The sequence below is a fragment of the Papilio machaon genome, chromosome 9, assembly GCF_912999745.1.
Source record: "Papilio machaon chromosome 9, ilPapMach1.1, whole genome shotgun sequence".
Classification (NCBI taxonomy): Eukaryota; Metazoa; Arthropoda; class Insecta; order Lepidoptera; family Papilionidae; genus Papilio; species Papilio machaon.
Genome location: NC_059994.1, coordinates 6,970,676 through 6,982,736, shown reverse-complemented (window position 1 = coordinate 6,982,736; position 12,061 = coordinate 6,970,676). Strand labels below are relative to the sequence as shown.

The 12,061-nt window shown below is 32.8% G+C and overlaps 2 protein-coding genes across 3 annotated transcripts; one reads left to right on the top strand and one right to left on the bottom strand.

The window, feature by feature from the left end:
- The first annotated feature begins 685 nt into the window (after positions 1-685).
- Positions 686-2,249, top strand: LOC106712942 (F-box/LRR-repeat protein fbxl-1-like). 2 transcript variants are annotated; one of them, XM_014505626.2, is made up of 2 exons: positions 686-854; positions 1,056-2,249. In XM_014505626.2, exon 2 carries the CDS (start codon positions 1,088-1,090, stop codon positions 2,141-2,143), a length of 1,056 nt encoding a protein of 351 aa, XP_014361112.2. In that variant the 5' UTR covers positions 686-854; positions 1,056-1,087; the 3' UTR covers positions 2,144-2,249. The 2 variants fall into 2 exon arrangements, with proteins under 2 accessions (XP_014361112.2, XP_014361111.2); XM_014505625.2 differs by having other exon boundaries at positions 686-865.
- Positions 2,250-3,800: 1,551 nt separating this feature from the next.
- LOC106712895 (phenylalanine--tRNA ligase beta subunit) lies at positions 3,801-12,025 on the bottom strand. The gene is made up of 12 exons (XM_045679256.1): positions 11,831-12,025; positions 11,534-11,589; positions 11,157-11,314; positions 10,515-10,671; positions 9,983-10,159; positions 9,251-9,430; positions 8,533-8,708; positions 8,102-8,251; positions 7,278-7,410; positions 4,932-5,142; positions 4,458-4,610; positions 3,801-3,967 (listed from the first exon to the last, which is right to left on the bottom strand). Exons 1-12 carry the CDS (start codon positions 11,886-11,888, stop codon positions 3,816-3,818), a joined length of 1,761 nt encoding a protein of 586 aa, XP_045535212.1. The 5' UTR covers positions 11,889-12,025; the 3' UTR covers positions 3,801-3,815.
- Between the last annotated feature and the right edge of the window lie 36 nt (positions 12,026-12,061).

The window sequence follows — 12,061 nt, the reverse complement described above, 5'->3', positions numbered from 1 at the left end:
TGAAGATATAAAGGTACTGCGATTGATCTTGAAACAAAAATCAAATTATTAGTTGGAAGGGATTAATGTCTTGAAAAACATAATCATTTATCGTTTAGTTAATTTTTCGGGGGTCTTTGAATCTTTAGCTCTTCATCGGTGTATTTGACGTTCACGAAATATATCGTGTAGCATGTCATGTAAATTTCATGCTAATTTAAGTGAAACCAAGATGAATATGTAATCATACATCAAATAAAAAAAGAGTGTCAACAAAGTGCTTTTTTGGGAATAGCAAATTCTTAATTAAAGTCAGGGAGTAGAAGTAAAAGCGAATAGTTCATAATCGTAAGTTATTTATTTTTATCAAATAAAGCATATCTTTGACAAGTTAGCTACACATGCAATTTTAAAAATACCCTACTCCGAAAACGATTTTGCAAAGCAGCAAGGTTGTATTGGAGTATGATAAAATAATTAGTAATTTACGGGAAAATATATGTAGAAAAGTTTCATTAATACATATAAAAAAGTGTTGTAGTTAAAAAACTTTTTCGTCATTTTTAAATATTGCATATAAATCTAAGTATTTTGTTATTCTATCTAATAGTAACGAAACGTTAGTTATCCGTCAAAAGAAGACGTAAAACGTCATACAAAAATAGGATCAAAGATGAAAGTTATTTTTAATATTAAATCTTAAAAAATATTTTAATATTTTTATACAATTGTACTTATTAAAATGATTGAATTAAACGTGAATCGAAAGTATTACTTAAAGTTTAACCATTCGTTGTGAAAATAGCTTGAAGCAAACTATTTAAATTATGATTGTAAAAAGGCGAAGCATAAAATTAACTCGAATAAGAAGCAAGGTAATCCACAGGTATGCTGTTAAATATGCTAATCATGTGTAAACAAATTTGACTTAAAATTAATCGAGTATATTTTTGTCTTCCTGTATTTGTTTATGACCTCTGTTATTATTACTGACATGTATGTTTAGTGTTTAAAGTTTTTTTTTATTTAAGACATTCTTGTAGTCATGAATTCAGTGCATATTCGTTTATTTTCAGGACTACCAAACTGCAGGTGACCGTGCCGCAGGATGGTGCACCTTGAAATGACAGGTGTTGAAACATGCAGCCAGTTAACTATAAATGATCTGCCCAACGAATTACTCATATACATATTTTCTATGATTGACTTTGAATCATTGCTGGCCGTTGCTAAAGTCTGTGTAAGGTGGCAGCAACTCTGCCTCACACCATGCATCTGGGACAACACACGCCTTATTGTGTGTATGAAGAACTACATAAAGATAAGTGAAAACATTGTGCCTTTTGTTGCTAAGTATTTGAAAAATGTTAAATTACAGTATTTCAAATTATATTCCCAAGTGAGAGCTTCCTTAATAAGCTATTGCCCCAATTTAACTCATTTAGAAATAAGCATATCTCAAGTTGATAGTTGCATTTTTGAAGATCTTGGTCATTGGCCAAACTTAAAATTTTTAAGTTTTCGCAATTCATTAATAGTTCAAAGTCCAGAAAATGCAAATGGAAATTTTGTATATCACTTACCATTTGACAAATTGAAGTACCTGGAAACATTAATTCTTTCGAATTTTGCTCTTACACAAAACAGTCTATACAGCATGTTACAGTGCATAAACCTTGTCAGTATTAACATGGAGAAAATGAAAAACATCCCAGCAGATTTTTTGGAATCGTTGCTCAGAACTAAACAGTCCACCTTGCAAGCATTATATATTTACGGTGATACCCTAAACGATAACATAATGTGTTATATTGCGAATTGTAAATGTCTACATATTCTACATATCATGACATGTAAAACATTGTTTGACTCAAGTCTAGTGCATCTGTACCGCCTTAAAAATTTACAATCGTTAAAATTACGTCATGGTTATTTCTCAACAACAGCACTGCTTGCATATTTTTCGAATAATATATTTCAAAAACTTACATACCTTAGTCTTTCTAGATGTGTACATGTTACGATGCAAGTTGCAAAAGTTATAAAGATAAGTGCACCAAATCTAAGAGAGTTATCATTCTACCTCTGCCCATTTATAATTGCTCCGGATTTCAATCGGACAGAATTAGAAAAAATGTTTAAAATTCAATTGTTGCTAGATTAAATTTCACAAAATATTTATTTATATAGATAATAGCAGCTAACACATCCGTCCACTCCTTTTTTAGGATCCTATCAATTTTACACAAATTCCAAAGTTGTAATAATGAATTAATAAATAAAGCATCTTTTTTGTTCTTAAAAAGTATGGTTAGACAAAAATTATACTATTTTTACAGCCGTTTCATAACAATTATAACACGGAAGGTTTGAATGGGTTTATATTAAAATTTATTTTATAAAAATCACAATTTTATAAAAATGTTTAAAATATCTATGCATTTTTCATATCTATAGTTTTTTCTAAGTTTCAGTAAAAGCTCCAAAATTTTTATGGAGTTGCTAAGTTTTAAACTAAAAAATGTTTTTAAATTCAAATAAGTTTTGTGATGTTTTCTTCCCTTTCCACATATTTTTTAAAGATTAAGATAGAAGATAAATTCCAATAAAATTAAAATGACAAACTCGAATTCATAACAACAAGTCTATTTTTTAAATGCTACTCCTTTAAATTAAAATAATTAGATTAAGTGACTAACATACAGTATTTTATCCCCAGAGCTCGAATTATATTATTAAATTAGGTTCTCGTAAAATTAAATGTAAGTAGTTTTGTCACATGTATACAAGAAACTGCCCAAAAATTTTCTGTATATTTTCTTTCAAATAAACTGTTTAAGGATTTTTTGTGTAAATGGGGCGAAAAACTTGAAAAACAATACAATATTTGGACAGTGAAACTAAAAAGTGTATCTAAACTGATAGATCTGTTATAAAACAAAGAATATACTGTTTTGAAGTGCCTTAAATATATTTATTTTTAATGTTCATATAAATGAATATTTGAAATTATTGACAATAATTATGGATATTTCACAATAAAATTAATTGTATAATTATTGTACTTAAATTAATTTTAGAACCGAGAGAAATTTTCGTATGTCAATATTTTTCTAAATAAAATAGACTAAAAAACTTTACTATGACAGTATATGGATACATTTATTTATTAAATCATTTGAAATGATCTATGTATTTATAAATTTTTAGATTTAGAATAAGTGAATATAAAGATGTGTTTTCATTGTTTGGTATTTGTGTCTACAATGTGATTTTATAGTTATTATTATTTATATTGTTTGTGCTGTTTAATTACCCTACACACAATAAAAATATTTTCGACAACTTTGTGATTATTTTAAATCTAATCACCGAAACCCGTATGTCATATTAGGATATTTTCTATGTGATAAGATGCTTAAGAATTTTTTCTATTAGCTTAATTTTTTTTATGTTATAAGGTGACAAATGAGCAAGCGGCCTGAACTGAACCTGAACTTTCCGAAAAGCGAAGCTAACGTTGCCTATCTTTAAAGAATGAAGGGACTCACAGAAAGAGGATATTTCCCCTTCCCATGATCTTTTAGTGTCTCCAAGTTTATTTTATCTTAGATATTTATGATAACAGAGTGCATAGTTTGTCCATTTCAGAGTAATACTTGCTTAATGTTCAGAGTATTTTTTTTCACACATGAGCTGTATATTTGAAAAGCAAATTTTGCTTAGAATTAGTATTAGAAAATCTACATCTTGTTAGTATCAGAGATTTTAGGTTCAAATTCAAGTAAATAAAAGAAATATTAATAACAATACAAATTTATTTATAAATAATAAGTTTAAACAAACGGCTCGATGTTAATCTCTACGGCAGAGCAAGGGTTGGTGAGGTCGAAGGATGTCAACACAGCGGGGTGGATGACTCCGATCTTCCCTATCACTTCACCACGAAGTACAACTTCTGCGCAACGGCCGGGGAAGTATGCCGGATCTGAAATTATATTGTAACATTTAATTTCATGTTTATGACATTTAGATTATAGAATTGTACAATCAGCTATAAAGTAGTATATTTAAAGTGTATCTCAAGTATATACATATACAGTTCAATTTTGTCTATTGTTACTATATTTTTGCATACTTTGGATGCTTCGTTACTATTGACGCTATGTCTGTTACTATAATTATGGGCACTTTGAATGTACTCATATATATGACGATGTGTACGTTCCGATGTTTTTGAGCAGAGTGGATGCTTCAATTAATTTGACGACTGATTGTACTTATATAATTGATCACTTTAGGTGTTCCTATATATTTGGATATCTTGTCTGCCAATATATTTATGCAGCTGACTGTACATAGTGTTGGGTGTTCAATGTCCATTTTTTTCTTCAAATAAATGAAAAAAATTATAAAAATATCCAATATACAATTTTGAATTTCATGGTAATAGATACATGAACAGATGATAGAATTACCATCTTTTTTTCGTAAGTAGTATCCGTTATCCTTGTTCCAGGGCTGTCTCAGCAGCGCCATGAGCGTGTCCAGTAGACCGTGCACGTACTGGAAGCCGGCCGTCTTGCCGCAGTATACTGCGCACACGCGCCTCTCGTTACGTGCCCCCGTTTCTGTTACAAACTAATTTATATAACTTACTGGCCAAAAAAGGACCATATCATCACTTCATCGGGTGGGATCAAAGAAAAAAAAAAGTAAAACCTACTTAGACATAAAATAGTGAAAATTCAAACATCCTTTGTAGTTTTGTTGAATTGCTTAGACAATGATTATTATTAAAAAGATTAATTCCGACAAGGATCTTGTGAAATTTTTGACTTTAAAAGATTGGTGCTGTTTTAGTGTCAGCGTTATATGCCCACAAAGTCAAGTTAGTTTGTCCTTTGACAATAAAAATCATATCACAATGACGGAAGATGTAAAATACATACCGGAATTCTTATCTTGGAGTACAACATCACTGATTTCAAACAATTTAAGCGGCAGGGGCATCTTCTTATTGGCTGCCAACGTCTTGAGTAGTCCGGGCAACAGCAATGTGCGCACCACTTGGAACTCCAGCGTCTTGGGGTTGGAGATGTGCACTGCGGGGACATCCTCGATCTTCACATCCAGTTTATTTGCCACGTCTTCTCTTGAACACTGGAAATTACAAATATTTATGATATTTTAGGATATTCAAATTTTTTGATTTGAATGTTGGATCACCAAAGTATCGGATGAAATTAGATTGAATGTGGCAACGATGTGAATGCTAAGATGGATGTGTGACAAGAAGTGATAAAGTTAAGAATGTGTATAAGAGGAGAGAAGTTTGAAAGTAAGCGTTGGAAAGATTATCACATAAATAAAAAAGTAATAAGATAGAGATATATATATAGAAGAATAGCTACAAAGGAAGATCGAAAAAAGTGTGGACAGATTGTATGAATAAATAAATAAAATAAAATATTCTTTATTTAACTACAAACCATTTTTCACAAAATTTGTTGGGTTCCGTCTCCCGAACTAGTTAAAACTGTGTTTTTTGAGGCAGCGCCTTCTCTTATATATTACTTAATTAAGCGTTAGTTGCTATATTATATACTAGGTTTTACCCGCGACTCCGTCCGCGCGGAATAAAAAATAGAAAACGGGGTAAAAATTATCCTATGTCCGTTTCCTGGTTCTAAGCTACCTGCCCACCAATTTTCAGTCAAATCGATTCAGCGTTCTTGAGTTATAAATAGTGTAACTAAGATACATTGTATTTTGATATATTAGGTCCTTACATATGAAATTGGCGTTTTTCGTACTGGCCACTTTAATCACGAATTTCTCCTCTTTGGTAAGGAATTCCAAATTCAAATTTGTACAGCTATAGACTCATGTATTTGTGGTTCGATGACCGTCATTAATTTGTTTTTTTTCTTCTGTTTTTTTCTGTTTGCGTCACTCATTTTACAAAATGGAAAACTTAAAATAGCGCATTATTTACGAGTACGAGTTCCACCGTGGCACTAGTGCTGCGGAAACGACTCGAAGGGTGAATGATGTGTATGGCGGTCGTGTTGCAATAGAAAACACAGTTCGTTTTTGGTTCCAACGTTTTCGTTCTGGAAATTTCGATCTGCAGAACAAGCCCCGTGGACGGCCTGAGACTCAAGTTTATAATGAAGAGTTGAAGGCTATTGTGGAAGCGGATCCATCGCAAACCACGTCCGAGTTAACTGCAGGCTGCGATGTTAGTGATAAAACTGTTTTAATTCACTTGAAGCAAATTGGGAAGATTAAAAAGCTTGAAAGGTGGGTACCTCACGAATTGACTGAAGCAAACCGGCAAACGCGCGTCGACTGTTGCGTTACATTACTAAACCGGCACAATAATGAAGGTATTTTAAACCGAATCATTACCTGTGATGAAAAATGGGTTCTTTACGATAATCGGAAGCGCTCAGCGCAATGGTTGGATCCTGGCCAGCCAGCCAAATCCTGCCCCAAGCGAAAATTAACCCCAAAAAAGTTACTTGTAAGCGTTTGGTGGACTAGTGCCGGTATTGTTCATTACAGTTTTCTCAAATCTGGCCAGACTATTACGGCTGATGTCTATTGTCAGCAATTGCAAACCATGATGGAAAAGCTAGCGGCTAAACAACCTAGGCTGGTCAATCGCTCCACGCCACTGCTGCTTCACGACAACGCTAGACCACACACTGCGCAACAGACGGCTACTAAATTAGAAGAGCTTCAATTGGAAAGTCTAAGACATCCTCCGTACTCCCCGGACCTTGCTCCAACAGATTACCATTTTTTTCGAAATTTGGATAACTTCTTGCAAGGGAAAAAATTCAACTCCGATGGGGCAGTCCAAATCGCCTTCAAAGATTTTATTGATTCCCGTCCGACTGGTTTTTTTAGTAAAGGGATCAATGAACTACCTATGAGATGGCAAAAGTGCATAGAAAATAATGGTTCATACTTTGATTAATTAAATATATTATATTAAAAAATATTCGACTTTTTGTTCCTCCCATACAAAACGCCAATTTCATATGTAAGGACCTAATATTAAAGAGACAACTTGTGTGTAATAGTATGTGTTTTGTGTGTTTGTGTTTGAAAATGTGTTGTTTACAATTTTTTTTGGAAATTCGGAATGTCTGATATTTTTATTGCGTTATTTTTAAAAGATTTTCAGTACAGTCGTAATCAAGTGTCATTAGCCATGAATGATCTTGGATTGGTATTTAAATGAGAATCAAGGATGAATAGCGAATGTTTAATATTAGTTTACTCACGAGTGTGAAGGTGAGAACTTCCGTATATCCTGCGTGCGCAGCCTCCTGGCGAAGTTGCTCCGTCAGCTTGTTGACGGGCTGTTGTCTACCGCAAGTCGCCACCGCAGCCTCGCGACGCTCTATGCGGTTGTAACTAATACCATAATTTAATTAAAAAAACATTAAACAGACATATGTGAATAGATATTTTACTGAGGTATACCATTTTTCAATCAAGTCATCATAAATGGGGATATTTGGGGAAATAATGGGAAGAAAAACTGCCTTTTCCTAGCTATAGATGTTGGGATGATCAAGAGTGATAGTAGCACTAAATATGCCATAGATTACAAAAAACACTTAGTTTTATATACAAAGTACTAAAGTACTATGTGGACTGTAGTCATAAATAACAACCACTTTCATCAAATTTAACTCCAAAAAATCCAAAATAAGTTATTTTTTAAAGATTATTTATTAATGATTAACAACAAAATTGTTTTTTTTCCAGCTGTGGATGAAGTCCAGGTTTGCAGCTCTTTTTTCATATGGCGTAGTAAATAAAGAGTACATTTTTTTAAATTACTAGAATAACACGCTAGTATAAAAACTTCGGTATGCATGGATCTCGTTAAAATTTGATACAGATGTAGAACATAGTCTGAAACAATACATAGATTACTAATTATATCGCTGGCGATAGATAAATATCTAAAATCAGTTAAGCTGTTTATGCTACAGGACATAATGAAACCAAATTCAAAAATTATTTTCTTCGTCTAAAATAAAAAAATCATAGTTATATTATGTATCAAGGTACATTTAAAAAAAAAAATGGTTCTTACCCGTAAGCGATGGCGATATCCTCGTATAGATCGCATGCGTGTATGACGTCATGTCGTGTGGGCGGCACGCGCACGCGCAGCTCGCACTGTGACGTCATCGTGCTCAGGCACATGCGCGACAAGAGACCAGCCAAACTAGACCCCTCCTCACTAGAAATACAATTTAAATATGTTAAGAAAACTTGTATTTAAATGGATATCATTGCCAGAGTTAATTTATAATCAAACTATAGGATTACATATAAAAAAAGGTGTTTGTGATATGAAGTTTTTAGTATTTTTTTTATTTTACTTACTGATCAACCAAAAAAAAATAACTTGACCCACCAACAATCATAGTATGAAAATAATGATTTTGTCTGTCAAAAAATTTATAAGATTTTTTATTCCATTAATGAGATAGTGAATCAGTTTTTGTAAATATTGCTTACTTGATACCAATATATCTGTTAGCGGTGTCAATGTTTATGACCTCCTCCCTGTACTCCAGCTTGGGGTACAGCTGGTAGGTGCCATCGGGTGCAAACACCTTGCACTGCTGCACCTCATACTGCGAGCTGCAGTACCCCGAGAACATGCATACTATTGTGTCCAGTACTACTATAGCCTGGAAAATATATCTCAAATCTTTTCATATCTTAAATTTAAACAAAAATCTTTTGTTGTTTTGTCTAGAACATTATCAGCTCACTATATGTCCCCACTTAGAGGCTCAGAGCCTACCCCAAGTTAGGTGTAACTAGGCCATAGTCAACCACACTGACCAAGTGCGGGTTGACTTCACACATATCATTGAATTTCTTCTCAGATATGTGCAGCATCACGATCTTTTCCTTCACCGTAAGAACATCGAATAAATGTACATATGTAAATCGAAAACGACTTTGGAATATAGCGGGATTCGAACCCAGGGCCTTAACATCAAGTACTTAACAAATAGTTCGTAAGAAATACCCAATAGTGGTAAGAGACATCCTAATGAAATTTATTTTAAAAGATAATAGCAAAAATAGTTTTAGATTGAATATTGACATCAACAGACCAACCGTAAATGACTTTTTTTACCATCTAAAACAATTTAACAATCAAAACAACTTAATAGATTTTATAACTAGTAATTTTACTAAACATCTAAAGAAATAAAATTACCTTTGTGAGATCAGTTGCAGTGCACTCAATGAAAACATTCTTGGTGTCTAAAGTTATCTTGGAATGATCACTGTTGATGATGGGTGGCATTGACAACACAACACCGTTCTTGTCTTTGATTATTGGGTAGACAGAACTATCCTTTATTATGCCTAAGTATTGCTTCAGTTGAGCATGACTCTGAAAACAGGTAATTTTTTTCTTCAATATTTATCTATTATTATCTGTCGTCCGCGGTTCTGTCCGCGCGGCATTAAAAAAAACTTTATAAGTAGCCTATGTGTTCTTCCAGACCATGTTCTACAACCATGCCAAATTTCACCAAGATCTGTTGAGCCGTGCTGGAGATACCTTCAAACAAACATCCATCCATCCATCCATCCAAACATCCACATCTATATATATAAAAGTAAGTCGTGTTAGTTACACTATTTATAACTCAAGATCGGTCGAACTGATTCAGCTGAAAATTGATGGGGAGCTAGCTTAGAACTAGGAGACGGACATAGGAACTTTTTTATCTTGTGTGCATTTTTTTTTATTCCGCGCGGACGGAGTCGCGGGTAAGAGCTAGTTTATAATATGAATAAGATTATATATCCATACAAACATGTTTATGAAGTTTTATGTATTTAAGAAATTGAAAGTGAATTCGGAATGGAAATCAGTGGCACAAAACATGATTTCTCAAATTATGGTAAGATTAGTTTAATAAATAAAAAAATAACCTACAGAATATAAGTCCATAAGTTCCATTGCTGTTGTTTCTTTCTGTTGATTGAGAGCTTTGAATTTGATTTGACTGGGTGGTAGCGCGTCGTATATGAAAGGTCCCTGAATGGTGTCGAGATCGTGGGTCCCTATCGCTACTAGGGTTCTCTTACGACAAATGTTTTGATGTAATTTATCCTGGAATTATATAGGATAAAAAATTATAGCTAACATATATTTCTATTAATATTTTTTTACATCTGTGCAAAATTTGCAATATATTTGAACCTGGATAAACAAGAATCCAAGGAAACGCGTAATTTTTCTCGCTTTTGGAAGTCATTTGAAGGGACCAAAGACTCTGGCATATCAACGTTTCTCGCTTAACCAGGTTCGACTATACTTGTATTTAGTTTATTAATAAAACCGATTTATAAATATGTTCCTAAAGCTACATATTATAAAATATATTTTGTATTTCAATATTTAATTGTTTCTGTTGAGGGAAACATTACTACGTAAAATAGTAAAAAAATTGGTGTTGTTCTAATACCTGCAAATCTATGAAGCTATCATAACTTTCCTTTGTGAATGTAATTCCTCTGAGGATGGCAGCCACAGCGTATGGTCTTATTTCTGCTGTTGCATGTGTCAAATGCAATGAGTAACAGTCTTCATATTTCCTGAACTTATATTGTGGTGGAGATTTTCTGAAATTAACAACAAATAACTATAACAAAGTATATACAATGAACAAAAAATTGGAATATGTAATTATTTTTGCTGACGGTAGTGGTATAAAAACAAAGCTAATATTGCCCATTATTTTCACTTAAATCCAGAGTTATTTAATGGTTAGTAACTCTGTTAGTGTTGATTTCTTATAGAGAAATTACACTTAGGAGTTCTTCATGAAGAAATCTTACTAATATTATAAATGCGGATGTTTCGATGGATGGATGGATCTGTTTGAAGGTATCTTTGGAACAGCTCAACAAATTGTGATGAAATTTGGCACAAATGTAGAACATAGTATAAAAGGACACATAGGCTACTTATTAAGTTTTTTTTTAATTCCGCTGTAATTCCGATAAATAATATAATTCCGGATGTAGTATCGGGCGACAGCTAGTATTGACAATAAATGTCACCACTGTCATGAGTAAGAATATGTAAAAAGTTTAATTGAACATACTTTCCTTGAAAGACTAGTATACCATTGACTAATCCTTCCAGACATAATAAGTCATATCTATTTGCAGGAATGTCAATACGGTACAGAATATCTTCAGAGACACCTACAGCAGCCTGCTGGTCTCCTTGCTCTTTCATCAACATCTGCTTTTCTGTTGTCTGAAAATGGTAACAGTACATCACATATAATATTCTTCCTCTAGGTCTGCAGCCTTGGTTTGGTTCTTTAATTCAAAATTAACCTTTGCAATCTCACTAATATTGTAGCAGTAGCTTTAAAGCCATAGTCGCTTCAAAATCTTGTAAGCTATAAAGGTAAAACTAAAGAATTTATAAAATACCGAACAATAATGAAAAACATTAGAAAATTATACTTACAACTTCATCTAATTCCAATCCAAATTCAAAGCATAGCTGTTCAAATTCCTCATCAGCTGTAATATATCATTATTGGAATTAATCAGTATATTGCAAATTATTATTATACTACTTTAAGACTTAAAAAAACTTTATTTCTATACAAGAGTGAGGAAATCAACGGATTACCTACTTCAAGCTACAGTTTTGGATCCATCTGGATTTATGAAGGATAGGCAGGATTCCCATATGTTGTAAAAAATGAATTCAGATATTCAGACTGATGTAAATTTAAATAAAATTAAAAAATCAACTTACTGTAAGTTTGTCCAAGAGCTTTGAATAAACTATCACGTTTAACTGATATAGTCGGCATGATGAGCCTCGTGGATTCTTATATATATTTAAAATTACTTGAAAAAGTAGAATTCACTTTTCAGTTAAGTTTTGCCAATGAAACTTATCTTTAGGACTTTAAAGAGGTTAGACCTTAGAACGTTGACGTATATATGTGGAAGTGACATTTGACAATCGTAGCGTAGCAAAACA

Bases quoted from the DNA above. Each gene is read 5' to 3' on its own strand.
- LOC106712942 (XM_014505626.2), top strand. From the start codon at position 1,088: ATGGTGCACCTTGAAATGACAGGTGTTGAAACATGCAGCCAGTTAACT.
- LOC106712895 (XM_045679256.1), bottom strand. From the start codon at position 11,888: ATGCCGACTATATCAGTTAAACGTGATAGTTTATTCAAAGCTCTTGGA. The intron at 9,431-9,982 runs GTAGGTTATTTT...ACCTGTTTTCAG, and splicing joins AACTTATGGACTTATATTCT to AGTCATGCTCAACTGAAGCA. The intron at 8,709-9,250 runs GTAATTTTATTT...TATATTTTCCAG, and splicing joins CTGCAACTGATCTCACAAAG to GCTATAGTAGTACTGGACAC.